This window comes from Centruroides vittatus, unplaced genomic scaffold, assembly GCF_030686945.1.
Source record: "Centruroides vittatus isolate TY-2023 unplaced genomic scaffold, ASM3068694v2 contig_1168, whole genome shotgun sequence".
NCBI classification, from domain to species: Eukaryota; Metazoa; Arthropoda; class Arachnida; order Scorpiones; family Buthidae; genus Centruroides; species Centruroides vittatus.
Genome location: NW_027120749.1, coordinates 1289352 through 1317138, shown reverse-complemented (window position 1 = coordinate 1317138; position 27787 = coordinate 1289352). Strand labels below are relative to the sequence as shown.

Sequence of the window (27787 nt, the reverse complement as noted above, 5' to 3'; positions counted from 1 at the left end):
TATTGACTTAAAGGATTTTGCCGAGACCACAATGGGCATTAAAAGACTAGGAAAATTCCTAAGATCATTCCTAAAGGCACGAATCTTCCACTCTGCTCAGCTAGAGTGGAAGATTCATGCCTTCATTTTTCATGCGGCTATCCTTCAGTTTAATTTTTAACAACTTTGATATTTAAACTTCAATTCGTAGATACTACTTTAGCGCTTCAGTATTTCATTTCAGGTTTTCTTTTCTCTCTAAAATATAAAATTATTTGATTCGTAATTATGCTATCCGCTTCTTTTAATATGAAATCTGAAGTAATTCCTTAATCTCACTAAGTCAGTGCTTCTACTTACTGATTCGTAGCTTTGTTTGTCAGACTTAAGTATCAAATAAATAGTCAGATAGCATAAATGATCTGATAGCTAATTTTTAATCTAGAATCTATGAAAGAAAGGATTTCCATACAAGAAGAATTGTGGAATAGCTTTTGTGAAATTCAATAATCCGTTAATGATATATATACTCACTATATAAATGGAAATGAAAATCTGTTTAAATTGAAAACTAGTTAAAATATGTGCCTGAAGTTATAGTAGGCCAATACATATCAAGTAGATTTATTCTTTTAAAAATAATGTTTTAAGGGAATAAATATTTATTGCACTGTCAATCCAAATTTTATAATCTGTTAAAGAACACAATCAAATAATAACGGATACTAATGGACGAGTGGATAAAACCACTGAACACGGGTATGTCGTGGGTTCGCGCCCCACCAACAGACTGTCCATATGGAGTTTTCCAAGTTTTCTTTGTTTGTAATACCTTTTTAATAGGTGCCAGTTTTCTTTAGAAAGTCCTCCCCAGGAGGCATCCCTTTTGGCAGATTGCCCACGTGTTGCGTGCCTCATCCCATTAAATCAAATTAAACTATAATATTGTTAACTTGTATTGATGACATTTAGAAAATTTATTTTAAAAAATTTCGGAAACCAATATCAATTGTATTGATGAGTTGTTAGACAGCATTTATCGTTGCTAATTTTCAATAAAATTGAGAATACTATATATTTTAATCGTTTCTTTTCAAAGGAGTGAAATGCCGTATTGGCGAAATATCTGTAAAGGAAAGAAAATGAAAAAATATTTGTAAAGGAGTGATAGTTAAATATGTTTAAATATTTATAAATACAATAGAACTTAAACAATTCGAACATTTTAATTCGAATTTTTTTCTTCCTGACCCTTGAATTTGTTTATTACTTGTTTTTGCATACTTATTTTATCACATTGCGTCATGGCTGAATTAATAAGCGTTTACAACGCATTGTGGCGCTTTCACATTTAATAAATCAATGCGATCTGGCAAAGAATCTCGACACGAAATTCGCATTGTGGTCGATTTTTTCATTAAATCATTTCGGTCTTTGAGCTTAACATATATATAAAATATTATTACAATGTACAGTACGTTGTATAATTTATATTCATTGATTAACGACTCAACCTTCTTGCATGCTGGAACAAAAACTAATTAAGATTTTTCCTTTCGGACAGAAAATTTTTATCCTCTAAATTGAAGGCCATTAAATAAGAGTCCGTTAAATAAAAGGCTTTATTGTATTTGTTTAATATATATTACTAGTCAGTCATACGATATGTCACTTTTTTCTTTTTTTTTATACACACCACTTAAACACAAAACTAACATATCAGGATTAAAGTAGCTATAATATGTTTGAATCTTTTTCATATCTTCTTAATACAGTAGAACCTCGCTTAACGAGCAAATAAATTGCTGAAATGACTCGCTTAACGAGCGAATTTTTGCATAACGAGTGGCCAGGAGAAGGGAAGTCCCGGATTGTGTGCATGCTCCATCTAGCACTCGTTCAGCTAGCATCTTAGTGTCGCTTGTGATCACACATTTTCCAAACTTTTTCCAACACATATTACGTATAAACAACAACCATAGCCCGTTATATATAATAAACACGCCAAACGATATTCCAAATTCTTGGGCTACGTAAAGGCTATAATTTCATATTAGAAATTAATTAATTTGACTAGAGGTAGGCAGTTATGCTGCCATCTCGTATTAAATTTAATGACCCGATTCCAAATTAAATTCCAGAAATGTCTAAATTAAAAATTATTTATTTATAATTATTAAATTTAATACGAGATGGAAACATATCTGCCTACTTCTAGTCAAATTAATTAATTTCTAATATTTATAGCTTTTGCATAGTCCAAGAATTTGGCATATCGTTTGGTGTGTTTATCGGACAAATTATGTGATTTCTTTTTGTTTTCTGCAAATCGAATTTTCATTCCAGGTTGGTTCATTCTGCGCTAGAATAAAAGATGATGATTCACGCTCCTCAACAATGTTTATTGCATAATTTTCTTTGAATAAACATTATGCATAAATTATTTGAGTATATTTTTCGGCGAGGAACGCATTATCGTATTTTACATTAATTTCTATGGAAAAAATTGTTTCGCTTAACGAGTGTTTCCCATTACGAGTAAGACTGGAACGACTTATGCTCGTTGAGCGAGGTTCTACTGTAATTTTTCTGATTTGTATAAGAGAGAGACGTTATTAAAACTCCGAATATTACATTTTTTAATTTTAGGTCATACATTGGAAGAAGTGTATAAATTACATAGAGGATGTTTTGAAAGAATTCCCGATATTGTCGTATGGCCTGGTAATTATATCAGATTTTTTTTCTTTCTTTTCTGTAGATTAAAAATGAATAATGATTTTTTTTTTTTTTTTTTGTTAGATAATCACAATGAAGTTGTGCAAATTGTAAAAATGGCCTGTCGTCACAATGCAGTTATTATACCTTTTGGAGGTAAGTTTGTTCTATTTTCATTTTCCATTTTTCAATTACGAAAGGTGATGAAATTTTTTCAGTAAATATGCGTCTTCTTGAGGTCTTGTAGAGATGGCCGTATGGCAGCCTGCCGCTCTAGGGTATCTGGGAACGAATTCGGACGAGTGAAAAACCCCAGAAAATTTTCGGGGGTGATCTGTCCGGATCCCGTCCCTCACCATCCAGTCTTCGTATCGTGGGCCTGGCCGAACCCATAATGGGCTTGCTAAAAAGGCTGTCTTAACGCCCTCAGAGAGGAAAGAGTATTTTTAAAAAAAAAGTTATAGATATTTTTTATCTGAAAAGTTATATATAAATTCAATGAGTTATAAAAAATTAAATTTATTATGAATATTAATTGCTTTAAATGCTGTTAAGATTGTCTCCCTGTTTCTATTATGTCTTATTTTTTGTATTTCTATGAATGAATGGCCTCATTACTATTGAACTTATTCTGTTAAAATAATGATGTTATAAGAATGCAAATGAGTACAAATGTACAAATGCTCAGCATTTCTTTGTAATTGGTCTACTTTCGCTAAAATCTATCAGAGGTCACTAACAGAGATAATTGACGTTGCCCTGACGAAAAGTAATAAGGACAAGCGTTGTACTGACAAGATTAACTAAGTTTTTTTTTGAAATTTTGTTTTGATGACATCCTATATTTTCAATTCTAGTTTTCTATTTTAATTGAGTATTTTTGTTAAACTGGAAGTAAATATACGTTAGTGTACAGTAAAATATGGATTTTTTACTTATAATCAATTAAATAAAATCTAACCTAATGGGGAAAAATAGATAACACTTCTACACGTTTATAAGTAAGTAATAAAATGAAAACATACGATAACGTAAGACATATTTTCCTGGTAAAATAAATAATCGAAAAAGACGGGGGGAAAACTGGATATAACATTTCCGCTATGAACAAATAATTTTTAGTAATTATTCTCGAGGTGCACTTCGAATATTTAAAATACGTCGCGCACGAATAACAATTTTCACCATAATTAATTAACATCTTAACGAGTTAGTGATTAATGAATTAGAGTGGTACCTCACTTAAATAACAGCAATAATACGCCTACTATAGTTTAAAAACGTCAAATTTTTTATTAAAAATTATATAAAAATATAAAAAGAGAAAAGTTTATGAAAAGTTAAACTTTTCACGAATATTATACCGGCCTAGACCGGGTAACCGAAATATTTAGATTTTGGTCTTAACCTATAGAATATGGATAATCTGAACTTTTCTGTGTTATGAAATTAAATGAAGGCTTCTTATACCGGGCGATTAAGCGAAAAGGATTGTGAGTAATTGATAATACTTCGAGCCGGTCATTCTTGTTATTGCCCGCTACATCCATTAAGTACTTAACCTATGTCACCGTTAAAGAATTTGGAAGTTTCATGTTCAGGAGTGGCGATAGCGGAGTAAGAAACAATACTCTGGCACTAGTCCATGCAGGTTCGAACCTTCAGAATTTTAGTTTAGTTTTTTTTTATATGTGACATTATTTTATTGTTTTACCTCATCATTAGCATTATTATTGCTATTATTATTATTCGCATTTAACACTTATAAAACAAGAAAATAAAAATTGTGACGTCATTTCCTGCTTACGGAAAACAATCTCCTCCAGATTTAACGCTTAACGTTGTTAAATAAAATTTTTTTCATATTTATTTTCAGATATAGTGATATTGTGGCATTTGAAGCGTAATAAACATGTGCGCGTGAGGATATTGTTCATAGTATTAACAATTAAAAAAAATAAAACGCTGTGACTTGCTACCCTATTTTCATATCATTTGTCTTTTACGTCCATGTGCAGTAACGTCCGAAGCTTATTCGCTTCTGAGGACATAGTATTTAAAATAGTAAAGAAATAAGTTTCTTATTTAACAACGTTAAAGCGTTATATCTACAGAGATTTGTTTTCGTTAAACGGGAAATGACGTCACAATTTTTAATCTTTTGTTGTATAAGCTTTAAACATGGGCCGGATGGCCGAGCGGTCAAGGTTAGCAGCCTGCCGCCCTGGGGGACCCGGGATCGAATCCGGACGGGTCGAAAAATCCCCAGGAATTTTTCGGGGGGTGGTCCGTTCGGATATGTCGGTCCCCGTCCCTCACCACCCGGCCGCCCCATTGTGGGCCTGGCCGAACCCATAATGGGCTTGCTGTAAGAGGCCCTCTTAGTGCCCACTGGGCGGAAAGAGTTACAAAAAAAAAAAAAAAAAAAAAAAAAAAAAAGCTTTAAACATGAGGAAAAATAAGGGGATACTATAGATTACTATCTATGAAATTTCGGGACTTTGAGTATATATCTGAACTGATGGGACCGAGACGAGTTCAACGATACCCTACTTTTGGACCGGAGACGAAAAATAAGAAAGTCATCATAATAAGAAAGTTATCATTTTTTAATGCTTTCATAGTTGCTAGTGCTGCCATCTCGAGGTAAAGTCTGCAAACAACTTTAAAAAAAACTGAATTATATCATATATACTAAAAATTATATCATCATCAAAATTCATGTACTTTCATATAGAACTTGCCACGTGACGTCATGAAATCGCTAGGTCTGTGGTGCACGGGACTCCCATTGTACGGAAGTTCGACAAACGGACTGGGGTTTTTATTGTCAGTGTTATATTTTTATCGCCTCTTTAATAAAAATATCGCCAAGTGGCAATTTTGGCGCTAAGTAACGAGAACCCCGAATAAGTGAAATTTCCGTGTAAATGAAAGAGTGCTCTATTTTTCATACTATGTGTTCATTATTTTTAAATCTTTCGTTTATTTCTATTTGTTGTACCAAATTGTGATATTTTTGTTCTTTTTTTTTTTTACTCTCTCCATCCTGTGGGCACTAAGAGGGCCTCTTTTTGCAAGCCCATCATGGGTTCGGCCAGACCCACAATGGCGCGGCCGGGTGTTGAGAGACGGGGCCCAACATATTCGATGGACCACCCCCGTCCAGAATCGATCTCAGGTCTCCAGAGTGGTAGATTGCCACCTTGACCGCTCAACCATCCAGCCATAATATTTTTGTTCAAAAAATAATACCGGTATGTTTTTACGAATTTTACATTAAAAATATTTAACGATTTGAAACAAAACCCAATGTTTTGTTTTACCTATCTTCGCTTCACCTATAAAATTTGCTTACAGGAATTTATTAGGTTATTACAGCCTATCCTATGAGTATTAGCTCAAAAAAGAAATAAATTATATCATCATCAAATATTCACGTACTTTCATATACATTGTAAAATGAAAATGATTCCTCAAACTTTTATATCCTACTCAATATTATTTTTTGAAGAAAAAACATTCCATTCAACATCTTTACGCTTTTGATTAGTGAGTGGGTGGTGGTAGATTTTAACATCTGTGTACCTTTTGTGCCTGTTTCCTATACTATTAACGTGATGGCCAAGGCAAAAAAAGCATTGACCTGCTATTCTGAAGGAATTTGGATCGAATCTGGGAAGTAACTTCAGAATATTTTCATGGTTCTGTCCCCAAAATGTCGAATCACATTCCCTTGCCATCGAGCCGCCCTCGCTGCGAGCTTTTCCAAAACCCATGATGGCCTAGATAAGAGACCCTCTTAAAACAACTACCTATCTTCAACTTGCAGCATTCTGTTTGGTGATTGAAAAAAGAACTTAAATTCTTGCTGAATTTATGTTACTTGTATATAAATATATTGTAAAATCAATAACCGAAATTCTGTTGTAACTTAAATACTATATTTTAAACAAAAATAAAATATCTATAGCCTAATTTTGTTTTTTTTTTATTGCTATTCTATGTAGGCATATAAATATACTGTATCTTGCAGACCTTATATTCAATAATATTCTACTTTATGAATTATAAAATTTAGGAATATCTTCTTGTAAACTGATAAGCTATAACAATTTTTCAGGAGGAACAAATGTAACTAAAGCATTGGAATGTCCTGCAGCAGAACAACGCATGATAATATCTTTAGATACATCTCAAATGGTAATGAAGTGTGTTAAATTTTTTAAATATTGAGTTTTTTTCTATAATCAGACCTTTGTTTTATTTCTATACTATTTTTTTTTAGAATCAAATATTATGGATTGACAAAGAAAATCTACTAGCCCATGTAGAAGTTGGAATTATAGGTCAAGACATTGAGCATGAAGTAGGTATAAATTAAATAATTATAGTTTGTTTTAAATAATTTTATGTAATAATTATAATCAATTTAGCTATCAAAACATGGATTATGTTTGGGGCATGAACCAGATTCCTACGAGTTCAGTTCATTAGGTGGATGGATTGCAACTAGAGCGTCTGGAATGAAAAGAAGTCTTTACGGAAATATTGAAGATATGGTCCAGCACATTACAATGGTTACACCTAAGGGAATAGTCAAGAAAAATTGTCAGGTATTTAACATAATTGCAAATTTTTTATTTAAAAATTTTAGCTTTCAAAAACAAAATGTTTTATAGGTTCCCAGAATGTCCACAGGACCAGATATACATCAGTTTATTTTGGGATCAGAAGGTATACCTTTTACTTGTATATGAGATAAACTATAAAATTAAAATGATCAATTATTCTTCAATAAAATAGTTTTTTCTCCAACACAAGTATAAAAACTAATTTTTTTTGTTTGTGTTTGCTAATTTGAATATCTGTTTGTAACAATTTTCCAGGCATTCTTGGTGTAGTGACAGAGGCAACTTTAAAAGTGAGACCTGCTCCCGAATGTGTTAAATATGGTTCAATTGTATTTCCTTCCTTTGGACCAGGAGTTTCTTTTCTTAAGGAAGTTGCACAAAAAGTAAAATATATTGCTGATTATAGAAAGTAGTTATAGAAATTATTCTTTCTTAAATTTTCTTACATATAAATAACATTTAAAAACTATATACATATTTTTCAAGTTAAATGCAATTGAAAAGTTATGGAAAAATATTTTATTTTCAAAGTTTTGTACTTTTTATGGTTTCATCTTTCACTAGACAAAAAAAAATCTCTTTCAAAAATACAGAAAGAAAAATATACGAATCAATAATAATTATTACAATTATTATATACTGTGTATGGATTTTTATGAATTTGGAAATGAATGATAAATTTTTAAAATTTACTTATAATTTGTGTGACTAACTCATAATTGCATACAATCCATAAATTTAAAAAATTACTAAAATCAAAATAAATATAATGTGGGTTCTTAACATGATCTACACTAATGCCTACTCTCAAGTGGTATTGAAAATATGGCACCTACCAATAGAGAGTTTAGAAGGTGCTATCTGAAAGAGCATGTTTGAGATGGTACCTATGTTTATTATGTTACCTATTTTACATAAGTTATATAACGTGAAATTAATAATAAATTTCAAAAAATAATAATCGATTTATTAACTTGAATGATTTTATTTTTGATTAGATTATCACCAAATTTTCCAGACCAAATGAATTAAAAACCAAAAAAAAATTTAATTGTATAATCTAAATATATATTTCAGATAACATTTAATATTTGGAAAACTATTACTTTTTACTTCATTTTATTAATTGCTTTTTTTAAATAAATAAATGAATAAATAAAGCAAATGTAAATAATTTATTAGTTGCACACATCCTATAGTAAACCAAGCTTGAATTATCTATTAATAATCAAATGATAGTGCTCAGGACCAATAAGAGGAGAAAGCTGGGGATTTTTCCTGGGTGTGGAGAAAACTTAGAAATTATAGGGGCCTGTAATACTTTCTACCCCTATAAAATTAATGTTATTTTTACCTACAGAAAATAAAATCTGTGAAACTGCAGTTTTATTAATAAAGAAACAATGTAAATATTTCATATGTTCAAAAAACAAAAGGCTAAAAAGTCTGCAGTGAGACAAAAGGGTCCATTCTATCCACAGGCTCCTTAAAAGTGCTCAGTGGCTTCAGTAGTGCTGGATTCATTATCAGGCTATTAGTCAGGGTATAGCCTGATTACTGATAGATCATATCTTCTAAACTTAAATATTATCCTTAGAAATCATGATGAGAAATGTACGTACATGACATTCTTATATCAAATAATCGTTCAAAAGATCAAATTCTCTATATCAGCCTATATATTGTTCAACAAGTACTTATTAATTGCAAAATGTATATTAATGCATCTATTATTATATATATATATTGGCATTGATCATTTGTTTTTCTTTATATTTTAATAATTATTTCCAAAGTAAACTTTCAATTTGAAAAACAGATGAAAAATGTGTAGAAGTGAGTGTTTGAATACAGTAATAGAAAATTTAATTTTATAAATATTATAACTAGCTTAACAAATTTATAAGTATGAAGAGAGATTAATTATTATTATTTTTTAATTTATAGAAACTATTACCTGCATCTCTTCGACTGATTGACAATGAACAATTTCAATTTGGTAAGTTTTTAAAATTCTTTTAATTTATAAGATTTGATAGTTAAATGCCAACCATGTATATTCAAAGGGAATTTCAGAATTTTAACACTTTACTAGTGAAACAGATCCACAAAGCTAAACAGGCCTAAGTCCTCCCACATTGACACAAAATTTTAAAAAATTATTTGTTCAAACTTCAAAACATTTATAATGGCAAATATGGTTTTTCAGACAATTCACAATACAATCACCTTAAACATGTTAATAAGTCCTTATAATTATTCAAATATTTTTACCTTTAGGTTCTTCCGGAATCACCAATGCATTTTACACTCTAGTAAAAAGTCATTGAGCATTTCTAATGAAGTATGGTGTATAATCTGTACAGTCTAACAATTTATATGTTCATTTTTGCTTTTATAATAGAATTAATAATTTGAGAAAGATTTTCTACCAGTTCTGTTAGGACTCTCATTAGTATATTCTACCTTTCTGCCTTCAATGCAAGTTCTCCCACAATGTTCAGATTGCTGGTCTTGTCTGGGCTCAGCATTTCAATTCATTCCAAAGGTGTTCAATTGGGTTAGGATCAGGGCTCCAGGTGAGCAAGTCTATGCAGTGCACCCCATTTTCATAATGTCACTGTAACAGCAGCTGTAATATGACATTGTGCATTGTTGTCCTAAAGCATGGCATCATCCATTCTATAGAACTACCAGATTATAACTAGAGTTGTATTGTCCATGAATTCACTGTAGCCTTTGGCAAAAAGATTGCTGATGATTATGAACAATGAACCCATACCAACAAAAAATCTCACTATTAAGCCACAATTAAAGCTTAGAACTGTTCAAACAAATCTGTTTGACAATTTCTATACTTTTGTGCTTGCTTGCAGAAGGGCTGATAGTAAATTTATTGAGTTTAAATTATATTTCTATCAATTCATAATTTTTAAAATAAACTTGTGAATGCATCCTCAAACTGCCTTAAAAATTTGATGCTAAAAGGAAGAAATTAATTTTTAAAAACTTAAAGTTTTTTAAATTCAGAACATTTTTGGATTTTTTGAATGAAATCAATTAAAAGAAAACTAAAAAAGTATTTTTTTTTTAAATCAAAATTCAATAAACTCAAGGTGTATAAGTATTTATTCACCTATTGTGAAAATTCATTAAAAAATATATAGAGATACATACACAGCAATCAGTTTGTTTTTAACTTAGAAAAACTCAAAAAGTTTTTCAGATTGGCAACCTGGCATTCAAACATTAAATGCAAGAAAATGTCAACACCAGCAGAAAAGGCAATGTGCATGCCTTTTCTGCTTTTGGTTATGGAAAATACAAGCGTCCAGTGACTGTTATCAGGCATTTCATGCATAAATTCTATAAAGAACCTCTGATGAAACAATCAATGCAATGGTGGTTACAGCAATTTCAGACAAGAGAAATAGTACTTCACCAAGAAGGGACAGGTAGGCCAAAACTTTTTCAAGATCAACAGCATTCAGGCATTGTTTCAGTAGTCATCCATTGTGAAAGTTTGGAACTGCAGATTCCAAGATCCAGAGTCCATGTTGTGGTCCATAAGAGACTGAAGTTGCATACACAAACTGCAGATTGTTCAGAAACTCCTGTCAGGTAACAAACCAAAGCAAATGACATTTGTCAACCATGCTGTATGCATGCCATGGAAGAAGATAACTGTTTCAAAGATGAGTTGGTCTCCAGTGACAAATCCACTTTTCACATGTTTAGAAAGTTTAGAAAGTTAAACAACACAATTGCCACATTTGGGGTGGTGTCACATTCACAAATGTGGCAATTGTGATTTCAGAGAACCCAAAAGCTTTCCAGGAACACAAATGTGATAGATCCAAAGTCAATGTCTGGTATGCATGCGCTGATAGTTGATATGGTTATTGGTCCCTTTTTCTTTGCCAAAAACATGGTGACTAATTCCAACTATCTGGACATGCTACATATTTTGTATTTCACAACTGGAAGAAATGCAGCTAGATGTTATCTTTCAGCAGGATGGAGTACCTTCACACTAGTCAGTGGATCTCAATGCAACAAGGAAGTCCAGATCGGTTCTCTTAAAGTTTTTCCTGTGGGGGCATCAAAAATAGAATGAAAGGTATATAAAGAAGGAACTAGTGTGAAAAAACTGAGGCATGGATTACGCAGACTCTGTTGACGTCACAGTTAAAATGATTCAAAACATATGGAGAACGTAAGAGTACAAACTTGACATTGTTCACACCAATAACGTCCATGTTCAGGTGACTGAACCTAATATGTAAATAAAAACTGAGTTACTCTATAAGCTACAGCAATCAGTTTCTTTTTATCTCTACTGACTTTTTAATAAATTTTTGTAATGAGGTGAATAATTCTTGGACATCCTGTATTTTATGAATATTCTTATTTTGTTTTGATATACATTTATTAAATAAATGATTCATTTTATCAATGTTTTCAAAAAATCATTTATTTAAAATTTATTCAGGAATCTAGTTTTGCAGCGAAAAGTTTTATGATGTTATTAAAGGCGTCAAAAAATGGACAAAGAAAATGGTGTGAGCACAGCCATGCTTGGCCTTAAGTGTGCTAGGCTAAGCAGAGAAGCCTCATGCAGTTTTCCTACCCACAGTGTCCAATTTCTTTCCCTTTTATCTGGACAAAAAACATTTTTGCATTCATTTTGAGATGCTTTGTAATTTAAAATGTGCCACTGTTTTCATAAGAGCTAAGAAAAAGTTTGGATCTGTGAGGAGGAGGATCAGGGATGCATGGAAATTACATCATTGAAAAACCCATACCAATTATCTATATATACCTAGAACACTTGTACTTAGCTAATACTTAGCAGAAGCAAGATATAGCCTGGTACATTTTTATCTATATCCTCTATATATACACAAATTAATGTGAAACAAATACTATTGATCATAAAACTAATCACTAACATTTATTTTGAATACTGTGTAAATATTTTAATGATATATAATATATCAAATAATTCAAGAATTTTACAGTTTTTTTAAATTATACAGAAAAAGGTCATGCTCTTCATTAGAAAAGCATTTTTTTTTACTGAAGAACACATCCTCTTACATTTTCTACATACATCAGTAATAAATATATCTCCTGAGTATATAATATTCATAAAAATATTTGAAATTCTGTTGTTTAACAAAAAATGTTGTATATTAAAAATGTAAATTTAATGTTAACAGGTCAGGCACTAAATACGGAGGATGGATCTACCTTACATAAAATGTTAAAATCATTTAAGAAAATGCTACTAACATATGTAAAAGGGTATGATTTGAAGAAGATTGCTGTGACAACAGTTCTTTTAGAAGGAAGCAAGATGGTAAATTATAGTTTAATATTTCTGATGATATACTTTTAAATACTATATATTACCCTTACACACAACACAGTTATGCATCATTGTTCTTAAGGCTAATGATTTCTATAATTAAATATATAAATTCTGGAATTTATCTGTATATTAAAGTGATTGTGCCAAACCTAACTGCGATATTCTGATGACTAGCAATGAATTTATTTATAAAGGAATCAAGCACTCATCTCAATAACCCACTAGTACATTAATGTTTTTTAAATTTTAAACAAGAAACTCACATAGACTCCCTTCAGTCAATAAGTTCTGAGACAGAGGTTTTAAGAAAATAATTATTTATTGGAAGAAAAGTGTGTTACACAACACCACCTTTTGAAGTACTTCCCGTCTGTAGATATGCACTTCTGCTAATAGCCATACCACTTCTGGAAGCAGTCAGCAAAGCCATTTTTGCAACTACCTTGAGAGCTGCAGTTACTTGAACCTCATTGTGAAACATTTGATGCAAAATGATGTGGAGATGTTGAATAGCATCATGAAGGCATTTCATAAAGTGACCAGACTTCAAAAATTTGGTAGTGCATTGTCATGGTGTAGATATCACATGAATTTGTTTGGTTAGAGTACTTATCCAGGAAAAATGTGCCTTACTCCCACAATTGCCCCTCTCCTAACCTAGCACCTGCAGACTTCTTTTCTCCAGGAACAGCTGAAAGATCAACATTTCAAGATGGTATTTTGTAACTCTTCTCCAATAAGTAATTTTTACATCATCTTTCTCAGAACTTATTGAAAATGTGTTAGCAAATAGAAACAAAACATGTGAAAAATATTTTAATAAAATGTCTGAATTGACTAAATAAATGCAAAGCATGATACCTGTATAAGTATTAGAGATTTACTGAAAAATTTACAAACCATTTGCAAATGACCTTGACCTAATTTTACTTTTCCAGTTAGGTTAGGTAGAGCAGCTGTGTTTCCAACTTATTTTAACTGAAAAACCCTTTTCACCTTGATAAAAAAAAAAAACAAAGGATCAAATGAATGATTTCATTCTCTCACCACTAGACTCCACAAATTTCATTTTCCACAAATGTGAGATATGCATTCTGTGTGTAGGTCTCCTCTCTCAAAAATTATTAATATTCATAGAAACTTTATTTATTAGTTAGAATTCAAATACTAATTCTGTTGCAGAACTTCAAATTTTATCAGCATAACCCTAGGGTTCCATGGAACACAAGTTTGGTCAAATTCTGTCTGTGATTCCTATCACCACACTTTCTTTTCTCTGTCTCTTCCCTTCTTTTGCATTTCTGGGTTACTTGCACCTCGTCGGATGTTGTGACAAGGTTGTCACACTCCAGGAGCCCAAAAATGTACATTAAAAAAGTTGGTGTTTTTAAAATTGTATATGTCAACATGTATTTTGTATTATATCTCAGGACTGGATGAACCAAATATTTTGAAACTTAGCAGGGTTATTCCTTCATATAGGTCATTGATACTATAAAATATTGATAATTAAAGGTCAAGGAATGAGAAGATAGAGGTATGTCCATGGTTGGACATTCAGTTGACAGATATTTCACTGAATAGGATCAAACAAACATTTGGCCAAAAAGCAAATGATCAAATAAACAAATACACATATAGGAAATTTTAATAATTTACTTACATAAGAGGGAAAAAAAATTACTTCAAACAAATTTAATTGAATATATTACAGACTTACAATACAATAGGCAAAAAAATGGTGTTAGGATCTTACAAGTATAACACACATTGCAAAAAATTTAAAAACTAAACATAAGATCAATGAAAATCTGAGTGTAAAAATAAATGATAATTGGCTTTATATTGTATTACAAATATAATAACAATAAAATGTATAGAATATACAAGGTGTGGCAGAAAAGTATGAGACTAATTTTTTTTCCAACATTAATGTTATCACCTTCAAAGTAGTTCCTTTGGGCAGCTATACATTGACGGAGGCATTGTTGCCAGTTTTCATAGCAGTGCTGGAAGACTTCAACTGGAATCGCCTTCAGGAACGCAGTGACACTCTTTTGGATGTTATTGACAGTATGAAGATGATGTTCTTTCAAATGGGTTTTGATTTTGGGGAACAAAAACAAGTCACATGGACTGAGATCAGGCAAATAGGGGACCTGGAGAACCACAGAAATTTTTTTTTCTGTCAAAAACTGGTTGATGGAGATGGCCATGATAGGGGGAGTTGTCATGGTGGAGCATCTAAGTGTCTGCAATGTCCAGTCTGACTCGAAAGCACCCTTTTTCTGACCCTTTCAAGGAACCCTCACTCGTTCCACACTTTCTGCAGTTCTTGATGTTGAATTCCTCTGAGTGAGGTTCGTCTTCTACTGCTTCTAGGCCCTCCAAAAATGCTTTGTGCCACTGAAAAACTTGTGCTCACAATAAGGAATGTTTCCCATAGGCTCATTGCAACTTTTTGTAGGTCAAACTCGCAGGTTCACCAAGCTTAACACAAAATTTGATGGTACACCATTGCTCCAAATTTCACTATTTCATTTTCTGCAATGCAATACAAAAATAATACTTCACTTATCACGCTCTCTAGGATCACGTAGTTGAAACTTACTGAGCTAGATGTCTAGGAGGGACTGACATACAAGCTATATGAAAGGGAAGTCCACAATGTTGCTAGATCACTCTCAGTGATGCCAATCTCATTACTTTTCTGCCACATCTTGTATGTAAAATAATTGATGCCAGATGCAACTGTCTCATTTCAAAACTAAGAAAAGAGCAGCCAGATTGGGAGTTGACAAGTGAGAAGGTAACATCAGAAGTGGCATTGAGAAAATCATAGTAGTACCAGATATTAAACAAAATACTGATGTCTATCATTGAGAAATAGCAGTATTCCAAAATTAAATATTTAAGAACATTTAAAAAAAATCAAAGTTCTCAATGTAGCTTTTTTACAGAAAATATACTAAAGGATGTAAAAAAATTTATTGCACATATATCATTTTTATATGATACAATAAAATTATTGTATTATTATTATTATTGTAATTTGTTTTTTAAAGCAGCTATGGAGAAAAAATAAATAATAAACATTAAAAAATGTCAAATGTTCAGGAGCCTGTGTGTCATATCTTGAGTGAAAATTTTGTTTTCAAAAAAAACTCTAAATGCCAATAACATCTCTCTACTCAAAATTAAGCCTTTTGCCTTTTTATATTTATTAATAACACAAGATTTTTTTTAAAATTTTTATAACGTGTTTACACACAATTTTCACTGAGTTATTTTTTAAATAGAGAAATTTAAGACACTAAGTTTATCATAATTAAATATTACTCCATTTTAAGCTCTGGTTATTACTTATAGCTATATATTAGTATAATTTTAAATTATTATACTTCCTGGTCTCCTGTTTGCTGGAAAAGTTGAGCAACCGCTGCTTCATCATTCACTCTGAAGTTAAACTAATAGTACTCACAAGTCATTAAGACTAGACAAGAATATCATAGTAATAGAATCTTTAATCTGTACATTTTAGCTAATTATGTAGTTGTAAAATGAGATCAGTAATGTACATAATTCCTTTTTCAAACTTGTAATAAAAAAAGTGAAAGCTAAGAAAAACCATTTGTAGTGTTTTTATTATCTATAGGAGTAATGGTGAATCTTTTCCCAAAGGTGGGTCAAAGGACCTGTGGTTTGAAATTTAGTGATTCCAAATCACAGGTCAAATATTTAATTTCAGCAATTAAAAAAGAAAATGCTTACAAATTTTACTTATATAGAATTTATTGCTATTTTTCTTAAAGTAAAAAGAAAATATGATTATAGGAACCAAATATTTCATTTAATGCATAATCTACTTTATTTGATGACAACTTTTCTATCTGAGGTTCATTATTTGTAACTTTCAAGACTTTACAACAGCTTTAGGAGCTCTCTTTCACACTATATATAAATATATTTGACACCTCACCTATTAAAAAACTGAATGTTTTGAAAATGTTAGGTTTATAAATTATGCAATGTGGTACCTTGAAAATCTCACAATGATCTGCAGGTTGATAGAAATGTTTTCAAACTTTTGTATTCACAGACCAGTATATTTTCAAAACTAAATAATAATAAAATGGAGAGAATAGAAATTAAAAAATGTGTTTGAATTTCAAAGTTCAGTCATGTATTTAAACATAACTTATGGTGATATTTCTAACAATTATACTTTCATTCTATCTACCTAACCAAAATCTCAAAGAAAAAATTTATTTTTTTAGAATGTACAATTGTTGTATTCGCAATTAAATCAAATTGCTCGCAAGTATGGGTAAGTTAAATTATATTATACAAGTTTATAAAAATGGGAATTTCTAATACATTTTCATTTATTTAAATTAATGATATAAATTTTATGATTTCTTACAGTGGAATTGCTGCAGGTGAAGAAAATGGCAAATTAGGTTATTTTCTAACGTTTATTATAGCCTATCTCAGGGTATGTTTCTTTCATAAAATATATTTAATACACAGTAGAGAGTCGTTAATCCAAATCAATTGGGGACTAGGGTTGTTCAGATTAGTGATTTGTTCGGATAACCGATTATGTACGAAAAAATATATTAACCTGTCCGACGTTCAAATTTTTCTTCGTTGCGTGTCACTTAGGCTTAAAATTGACGAAAATTCAACACTAACGAAAATTTTTATAATAATAATCGAGGCTATTGTGTCGTTAAAAATTATTTCTTTATTTTGTACAAACAAAATAAATATGTTGAAGAATATAAAAACATGAAAATTATACTTTAGAAGTAAATCTAGTATCAAAAACGTTCGATTCAGCACGACACAGTCCGAATGAAAATCATTCGGATAACCGGCGATTCAGATTAACGACTCTCTACTGTACTGAAAAAGTTGATAAATCATCCATTGATGGTTTATTTAAAATAATAATCAAAAATTAAAAAATAATATTGCATAAAATAGCTTTCTAGTATAATATATGAAATTGTAAATTTAAGAAACAATTCATGTTAATTTTTCTTTATAAATTATAAAAATTCACTTTTCTTACTTTTGTGTTATGAAGTTACATTACACAAAAGTAAGACAAGTGAGTTTCAGCATGCAGTTCAAATTCAGTTTTTATACTTCTTTTGATACATTCATGCAAATTTTATACATGGATTACAATTATTATTTTCGCCTAATAACTTTTAAGTTTTTCTTTATGGTCTGTATATAATGTTTATATCATTTTAATTTTTCTTAACCTGAAGAGATATTGGCAAGATTTCAATCCAAAATGCATCATTTTCAATAAAGAGCAGTTTTATCCATTATTGTCTTTATTTTATTCAGATTAATGAGACTTCATTACATAATATTAAGATTTACATTTAGTCTCATTTTCTTCAGAAATAACTTAAAGTTGACAAAATAAAATTCATTATAACAAGTTAGTTATTCTATAGTATTAATTATCTACAGAAGTGATGTTATACATTTTTATATATATTTTTTTTAAGGATGAAGGACTAAAGTATGGAGTTTTTGGTGAATCCTTTGAAACATCTATATCGTGGGATAGGTAAATAATAATGCTATTTTGCTTAAATGCAAATAATGAAGTTTAGATAACTTACTTTTTTAACTTTTAGAATTACTGACATGGTACAAAACGTAAAAGATCGAGTGATCAGAGATGCACAGTTTTATAATATGACATATATGCCATTAGTTAGTAGTCGTGTGACTCAATGTTACGAAACTGGTGCCTGTGTTTATTTTTATATTATATTTAATCGAGGAGGACTTGAAAATCCAGTTGAAATACACAAGTTATTAGAGGTAAGCATTTTTGTACATAAAAATCTCTCTCTCTCTTCAAAGAATAACTTATTTGAATTTAAAGGATGGTGCTAGGGATGAAATATTGCAAATAGGAGGAAGCCTTTCACATCATCATGGAGGTAAATTTATTTTTTTTATTCTAAATATATTTACAAAATATAAGTTAATTAATTTATTAAACACTTATAATTTGATATAAATGTACTACAAATGTTATCTTTCAATAATACAATACAGTGGGTGATTGGTTAATGAACATAATTCATTCCAAGACTTGTTCGCTATCCGAATCGTTCATTAACTGATTATCTATTTACCATAGGTTTTTATGGAAATTTGATTAATTCATTCTGAAGACCCTCAAAAATAAAAAAAATATAAATAAATGTAGTAAGAAAGTATATATGCAATAATAAAAATACATTAATAAAAAGGCAAGACTGTGTATATGTCATGCTTTTCCCATTTGTGGTTGTTAAAGAATCTGTCTAATATCGATTGCTTTTCTCTCTTCTTCAGAATTTTTCAGAAGTAATTAATAGCATTGTAATTGTAGAGATCCCTAAGCCTATTAACCTCAACCTGGTTTGGATACCATTGTTCTGACATCCTCCCAATTCTTCAAAAGATCTTTAATAGCAGATATCGGCGTCAATATCTCCCGCACTCCAAAAAGTTTCGAATTGTTACCTGAAGACAAGCGGAGATCAATTCATTATTCATTATTTTACACTGCTGGCCATCCAAAATGCAACACCCTGAAGGAACCATCCAAATCAAGTAAAATTTGCACCATGCATTTGTGGCAATGAGATATGCAAATGATTAGCATTTCAGTGTAGATGCACATCATGGGTGCCTGTTGTGCCACCTGCAAGCACTAAAGGGAGAATAGAAGGCCATTTTGAAGTACTGGAATTGTTCTTTCGTGCATTTTTTTGGTGTAAACAGCTTCAGTATGCCACGCAGAAGAAAATGAATGTCTTTCGAGCATGTCTCTGAGTTTGACCGAAGAAGAATAGTTGCCTATAGGGATTGTGGATTATCCTTCAGAGAAATCGGTGATTGTGTTGGACATAACAAAGCAACTGTGCTGGATGCAGGAGGAAATGATGGACCGACGAGACTGATTGCACCCACCTCGTTGCACCACTGCACGTGATGACAGGCATATCGTGCACATGGCAGTGATGGATCACTGTGCCACATCACGAACCATATCACAACAAATTTGATCTGTTGTGCAACAATCAGTGTCCATGCATACCATTCAACGTCGTTTGCAACAGAGTGGAATGTCCGCAAGGCATCCATTGCTGCAAGTACCATTGAGTCAAAACCACAGGTGTTTGCGCCGGTAATGGTGCGCTGAATGATGGACATGGACAACCGAATGGAACGACATTGTTTTTACTGACAAATCCTGCTTCTGCCTGTAACACCATGATGGTCGGATTAGAGTCTGAAAGCACTGTGGTGAGAGACTGCTGAACTGTTGCCTTATGCATTGCCATACTGGTCCTAGACCCGGTATTATGGTTTGTGGTGGTATTGGATTCCACTCCTGCACCCCCGTAGTACGCATTGCCAGTACACTGACCAGCCAGCACTGTATTTCTGAGGTGTTGGAGTCTGGTGTCCTCCCATACCTTCAGAGCTTGCCAACGGCCACATTCCAACAGGGTAATGCGCGACCACCTGTGGCACGCATTGCTCAAGACGACTTCTTCGCCCATCAGATTGCATTGCTGCCTTGTCCTCCTCGTTCTCCCAATCTCTCGCCTATAGAAAACAACTGGTCGATGATTGCAGAACAACTGGCCTGGGATACACCAACCGCTGCTACACCAGATCAACTTTGGCAATATGTGGAAGCAGCATGGAATGCTATACCCCAACAACATATCCAAAGCCTCTTTGACTCAATGCCGAGGCATGTAGCAGCGGTTATAGCCAGCAATGGCAGCAATACTCTATACTGATTCCATCATCTTCCTCACTTCACAAGAGACTGTATTTTCAACCATTTGATCTTTGTACAACGTGTTATCTCCCAAATAAATTTGGTTGTGATATCTCTGGTCTTTCTTGGTGTTGCATTTTGGATGGCCAGCAGCGTATGTAGCTTATTCTTTTGTTTGTTGTGTGAGGTGTTCACGAAAGTGTTCGTTAACCAAACACCCACTGTATAAGATAAAACTATATTTTATAATCAAAAATTCTGGAAAGAAGCTCATATTTAGAATAAATCCTATAAAAATAAACAACTGCAGTAGTGCTAGTCTAAAATTGAAAAAAGCATAACAAAAAATTTTCTAAGATCAACTTAATATCATGATCCAATATGTTATACTGTTAAATGTATAGACATTGTATTCTGAGAAATGGCAAATCAAGACACAGACATAAAATCTATATGAATGAATGAAATCATGTCAGAGTAATAATCAAATGTACAGAAAATTTTATAAACAGTTATTCATTTTTACGATTAGTAAACTGTGTAAAGGTGAGTCTACATGATGACACTTTAATGCCTAATTCATTAATACACTGAAGTATCATGGTTTAGATGGTGCCTAAACTTTTCTCTACCATGACTTCTGGGTTACGGAGTTTTTTTTAACAATTGGGTGTATCAGATGTCTAATGCTGTCCTTCAGTTGTGATATCATATTGTGAATATGAATTTAAACTATACTGGAATTGCTAAACTTCTTGTGTTCTATGATAAAAAATGCTTAACAATAGAAGCCACATTAAACATTTGTAAAGTTGTTCAAGTGACTTATATTGCAAGAGGCCACACATTGGCAATTTTTTGTATTAAATTTTTTCCAATAAATGATGAGCACATTGAAGTATCTGCTGTTTAAATTTCATTCCATTCAGAGATTTACAACATGCTGCAGAAGCCTTTAAGTAAAGGAACTTTATTTATAATAATGCACCTTTTTTTTTAACATAAAATTGTGAATTTATTATGCTAAATTATTTTTATCGATTCCATAGGTATTAAAAAAAACTTAAAAAATATAGCAGCTAAATTTCTTGAGGTTAATAAATGTTTCCAGTTTTCATAGAATAAAACTACAATTTATTAGATTAAAAATAACTTTTAATATAACAAACAAATATTTATTGTGACAACACCACAATGCAGGGCTATGAATTAAATTAAAAATATCATTAAAAATTAAACTAACAGGAGAGTAGAGAGCATATAGCAACAGAGTCATGCCAGTCATCTAGCTAACTCCTTTCAAGAGAAAATTTTTGAATTGAAATAACACGTCTTCTGGTTTGCATCGGAAGTTCATATGGAATGCTTTGGGACACAAGGCCCCGATTAACTACATATCTGGTCTCGGCTTTCATCTATCTAACTCCATTCTCTAAATTAAGGAAGGGCAGACAGCCAACAGTGGGAATTTATAGGTCTGCAATTTGAAAAGATCGCATCTTTATTTACTAACAAAAATATTTCAAATTATCATTTAATTCATTAACTGTAGAATTAGAACTAGTGCAGAAAGAAGTGGAACACCTAAAAGAACTATTGAACCAGTTCAGTTGATAATCCTTGTCTAATCTAAATTAAAATTATTTCATATATTACTCTTTTATCCAATGCAATAAACACAGCATGTGTATGTAGTATATAATAATTTTCAAGTAGATTCTGTTTTAGTATTTATATTTCCTCATGTTGTAAATGAAATACTGAGAAATTAATACATTTTTCTACTTTTTCTTTTCAATAAAAAAAGACTAATTTTTTAATATTAATTGAATTAATTTAATTTTTCTCTTTTTACAGTTGGGAAGATAAGAAAAAAATGGTTTGCTAACACATTAACAGAACCAGGAATAGGCATCTTGAAAGCCATTAAAGAATATATTGACCCAGAAAATATTTTTGCATGTGGAAATTTACTTTGAAATCTTAGTTTATTCACATGAGCTTGTTTTTTAATGAATTTGTATATTATATATAATTATGTAATTGAAGAGAAACATTTGTTAAATTTTTTAAAACTAACTAAAATAATTTCAAGTATATTAAATCAACATTATAAATGAATATAAAATTTGAGATAATTTTTCTTCACATTTTGAAAAAATATAATTGACTACATATATACTTACTTTGAATTTTAAAGTATATTTAAATATAGTAGTAAATAATAGTAGAGAGAAGAGTACTTTTTTTGTACTTTATCTTGAAGGTGGATAATTTCATTTCTGGAACCTTAAAGTTTAATTTTGTAAAATGGTAATTAAACATGAAAAATAATTTTTTAAGAAAGGCTAAAATCACTGAAAAATTGTCTTAATAGATAGGACTATCCAAATAAAACTGAAAATTTTATCTTCTTAAAGGATTATCATCATCTTTCTATTCATTACAATTTCAATGGTTCTAATGAATAGAAGGAAATTTTAGGTCAATCATCTGTCTAAAATAATTAATTTTAATGGTATTTAGATAATATGCTAGATATTATCAGATAAAAGATATTTCTTTGCCAAATTTCACTACATAACGTAACTTTTAACATAGCTTTATATTAAATAAGAATGATGTGTTCAAAGTTTCAAAAGTAGCATTTGTTAATGGTAGAAGATATAACATTGATTGTGAAGATTACCATCAATGATTGGATATGATTAAGTGAATGTTACCAAATTCACAACTGAATATTAGATATACAAGATCTGATCAAAAAGCATCTGGCATTATTTTTTTCCTTGCAAGTATTTGCAAGCTAGGGAGGAGATTATGTTATGTGATCTAGGACCCTACTGCATGTGTGTGAATTTTGGTGAGCCTGTTCTACATTGCAGTCACTGTCAGGCAGCCATGATGGCTGCATGCTTATGCTGTTATTATTGGATTAGAGATTAAGCAAAAATGGCAGAACATGTTAAACAAAGAATTTGCATTCAATTTTGTCAAAAATTTGGTAACATTCAACCAGAGACAATTGAAAAAATATAGTGGTATTGTCATTTCAAAGAAAGCATAACATCAGTTCAAATAAATGAATGTCCTGGTAGACGTTTAAGAAGAAACAACGGAGAAAGTGTGGTGGTTCAAGTTCTGGCAAAATTTATTCCAAAACTCCTCAATTCAAGTGCACATTGCTTGTGCCAATGCTGATCCTGATTTCATCTCTGGTTGAGACCTGAGTCTGAGTTCAACCCCAAGACAAAAGCATGATCATCCCGACAGAAAATGTCAGGGTCTCCATAGCCAAAGAAGGCATAACATGACCTTCACATTGCTGCATGATTGTCAACTTTTTTTGAAATCCCAATAAATGACTTTAAAAATTGCTTCCAACAGTCGAAGCATCACTGGAGGAAGTGTGTAAACCCATAAGGTGCCTATTTTGAATGAGACTAGTGTTTAACAGATATAGATATTTTTTTCTTGACCTCAGGTCAAATACTTTTTTGACCAGACCTTATATATAAACATCTTGAAACAATCATCATATACATAATGTTTCAAGACATAATCATAATGAAGTCTATAATTTAGGTCTTAAGACCACTGTTGCTCAAAATGTTTTTAATATGCTCTCCCCCTTTGATTGATATTCAAAAGGTAATTTAGGTATCATTACTCATCCAATAAATAATGGTTCATAGTTTTCCCAGTATTTTTGATGATTTTAGATTTTTAAGTTATGTTTGGTATTTCAGTTCTATTTTAATGTTCTACGGTTAATAACAAATGTTATGTTAGATAACTATTGTTGTTAGGGCAGTCTTTTTATGATTTCTTGTCACATATGATAAGGAATCATAACTATTGAAGAGAACTGAGTAAATAAATGCCTCTAAAAATTTCCATGCATGCAGACACTTGCATACCCTAAATACATATGGATAAAAATATGCATCTCATTTGCTCTCAAAACGTTGAAACTGTCTATATATAACCTAAATGCCAATTCCTAAGCATCCATATTTACAATGACCAAAATGGACATGCCTTCTTTGGCTATGGAGACCTTGACATTTTTGAAAATTAATTTTTATATACTATAAACAATTATGAAATCATGTATTCACATTTCAACGGAGAACAGTTTTGGTTTTGTTAACTTTCAGATGAATATTTTTAATGAGAGATATGTTCTGTGACCAGATAAAGGAGGACTTTTCTACATTAATATATATATATATCATATATACATAACCACAAAATAATTTCATATCAGTGAAAACTTCTGGTTATATTAAAATATCAGCTTGCAACAAATCTTTTTCTGAAATCTGCAATAGTAAGAGAAAGAGAATCAAAGCATCTCACTTCTTGGGACTTCCTAAGTTTGGCTTCATAGCTTGGTCAACCAATACTTCCTTTTTGTAACTATCATCTGATTAGTTCTTAAAGTTGTCTACACATACATATGCCAATCAAACAAAGATCCAGACAAGTATTCACTTCAAATAGTTTGATGTGAAAAAATGTTTCTAATGTGACTTCACTTCAAGATTGTCAAATGTTTTGACTGTGGTTTGTTTCAAATCTTTTTCACTGAGCCCTTTTCTTATTTGTTGATTACGTCTGAGGAATCAAACCCTATTAACACATCATCTGAAGCAAAATGATATATGAATACTTTGAATCATCTGTGATCTGGTTAAATTTGATAATGTTTGCAACTTGAGTTGTAACATTCAACCAGAATTATTGAATTCAATAATGTTCACCCTGTCCTCTTCTGGCACAGATGTATATGGATCTTGTTATACTATAATCATTTGCAATTTATAAACAACAGAATTGAAGAAAATTAATTAGTTTTGCAATTAGGGAAAAATCTGTTACAACAAATAAATGCGAAATGACTGCCAATAAACACTTTCTATATAACAATGACTGATAGAGCTTATGATATGAATAACCCCATGACTATGCTCAACTATAATTCAGGTTCATGGGCAATCAAGATGGTAAAGCATCAACCTGCCACTATGGGAAATCTAGATTTGAATTAAGAACCTCAAGATTTTTTATGAAAAGGCTTATGAATATTTCAGTCCCATTCCTTACCATCCAACACTCTGTTGATGGCCAAACCTGTGATGAAAAGTTCTCTTAGTATCTACAAAGCAGAAAGAGTTAACAACAAAATTGGGTGCCCATTTGTTTTTGCCATTCTTGCATATTAGGACCCAAACAGCAAAATGAAGTATGTTTGGAGCTGCTCGGTAAAAGATTATTGTTCTAATTTTAATTTTATAATATGGTTAAAATAAATTAATAATAAACTAAAAAAATAAAAAATAAACCATAATATGGGTATATTGTACTCTTCATTTGCAATTAATTTTATCAGTCCATTGATCATATATTGACAACCTGCACATCTCCAACTTTTCATTAATAAGACTATATTTAAATAATTAAAATATTAAATGTTGGTTTGAAGCACAATATACCTAAATAGCATCACTACACTGTATTATAGTATGGTATGCCAGCCAACTTACAGTATACAGCTTAAACTTAGCCTAGAAACTGTACTTCATTATCATTATTTTTTATGTTTAATTTATAACAGGAACCCCGGAACATGTATATATACCATATATTATATGTATACCATTCCAGTGTGGAGTTAGATGGCTGAGTGCCACATAAGGCACATTAACAACAGATGTCCAATCAGCATAGTGATAGTTAATCAACATAGTTATATGATATGCAGTACAATAAAGGCCACTTATTGCAATCATGGATACAATTATCAGTCATTTAATGCTATTGGAATTAGATCCCAAAATGTTTAAATTAAAATGTCTGTTTATAAAACTTTACTTATTGTAATCAAAATTTGGTTACAGTTTTCATTTTCTTCAGATAAACAGGAAAAACTTTTTGTGATATTTGCCTCAACATGTGGTTAATAATGTACTATTGTTAGCAGTCTTAACCACTGTTTTAAACGTCAAACATTAATTACTTGCGGCACAATAGTAATTGTTCACATTTCTTACTTCAATTATATGACAGCTGTTATTAAAGATGGTATTGAAAAAACCAGCAGACAAACAATAATGCATGAAATAATTCAAACTAAAAATTTATAACTAAAATAATAAATTTTAACAACATATCTTTTAATTTAATCTTATATATAAAATTCTCGTGTCACAATGTTAGTTACCTTACTCCTCCGAAACGGCTTTACCGATTTTTACCAAATTTTATATGCATATTCAGTAGGTCTGAGAATCGGCTACTATCTATTTTTCATACCCCTACACCATTTCCCCCTTTCAAAAATATATTTATATATGGATTAAGGCTTTTATGTCCAACAGATGGCGCTAACTTCCGACGACCTAAGTTTGCTTTTCGTGTGAGAATGGACTGAAGCAGATCATTTTCTATCTATCTATATAAATAAAATATAACGTTCGTTTGTTCCTACCGATTCCTTTGAAATTTTGACACAACGTTGCATTCGAATACGCACGTGTTTTTATATAATATACATGTCGAAATTCCCCCCACTGGGGGAGATGGACGGGATTAAGGCTTACCGTGAAGAACTCGACTTCTATTATACTATTTTACATGCAGTTTTTTGCGTTTTTAATTGCGTTTTAATAGGTTACGTCAACAGAATATACACTAAAAAGGGATTTTTCGATATTCCCCAGCGGGAAAAGTGACAGGATTAAGGCTTACTGTGAAGAACTCGGCTTTTATTATACTATTTTAGATGCGTTTTTGATTGCGTTTTAATAGGGTACGTCAAGAGAATGTACACTAAGAAGGGATTTTTTGAAATTCCCCCCACAGGGGAAGTGTTATACATTTATAATAGATACATTTTGAGCCACAACAACACGTGGCCGGGTCAGCTAGTATAAAATAAAAATATCTGCTTATTAATTAAGGAAACCAAAATCAATCATTAATCTAGAAACATTTTCAGCCTTTATTGGGTCCCTTATTTTCAGTTATTCCATTCTACAACTCTATTCTCCAGTAACTGATGAAGGCCTAAGTAAAGGCTAAGAATGTTTCTGCATTAATAAATGGTTTTGGTTTTCTTAATCAATATACTGATATTTTAACTTTAAATTTAAATAACTTCAAACAAAATGAAAAAACTTGGCACCCTATCCTTTAATGTCATAGTTAATAAAACCAAAATTTCTATTAATTATAGCCTTAATGTTGTAGTGTGTTTTC

The 27787-nt window shown here is 31.2% G+C and overlaps 1 protein-coding gene across 2 annotated transcripts in view; it reads left to right on the top strand.

The window, feature by feature from the left end:
• The window catches only part of LOC136981558 (alkyldihydroxyacetonephosphate synthase, peroxisomal-like), a 48710-nt gene extending 26180 nt beyond the window's left edge, over window positions 1-22530 (top strand). For both annotated transcript variants that reach the window (XM_067277879.1, XM_067277887.1), the window contains 15 exons: window positions 2629-2703; window positions 2782-2853; window positions 6821-6900; window positions 6986-7066; window positions 7134-7313; window positions 7380-7434; window positions 7587-7714; window positions 9279-9330; window positions 12554-12693; window positions 16983-17032; window positions 17131-17200; window positions 18237-18298; window positions 18369-18558; window positions 18623-18680; window positions 22382-22530. In XM_067277879.1, the coding sequence (XP_067133980.1) occupies window positions 2629-2703; window positions 2782-2853; window positions 6821-6900; window positions 6986-7066; window positions 7134-7313; window positions 7380-7434; window positions 7587-7714; window positions 9279-9330; window positions 12554-12693; window positions 16983-17032; window positions 17131-17200; window positions 18237-18298; window positions 18369-18558; window positions 18623-18680; window positions 22382-22503 (1415 nt within the window). In that variant the 3' untranslated portion in view covers window positions 22504-22530. The remainder of the gene's footprint in view (window positions 1-2628; window positions 2704-2781; window positions 2854-6820; window positions 6901-6985; window positions 7067-7133; window positions 7314-7379; window positions 7435-7586; window positions 7715-9278; window positions 9331-12553; window positions 12694-16982; window positions 17033-17130; window positions 17201-18236; window positions 18299-18368; window positions 18559-18622; window positions 18681-22381) is intronic.
• Window positions 22531-27787: the final 5257 nt, after the last annotated feature.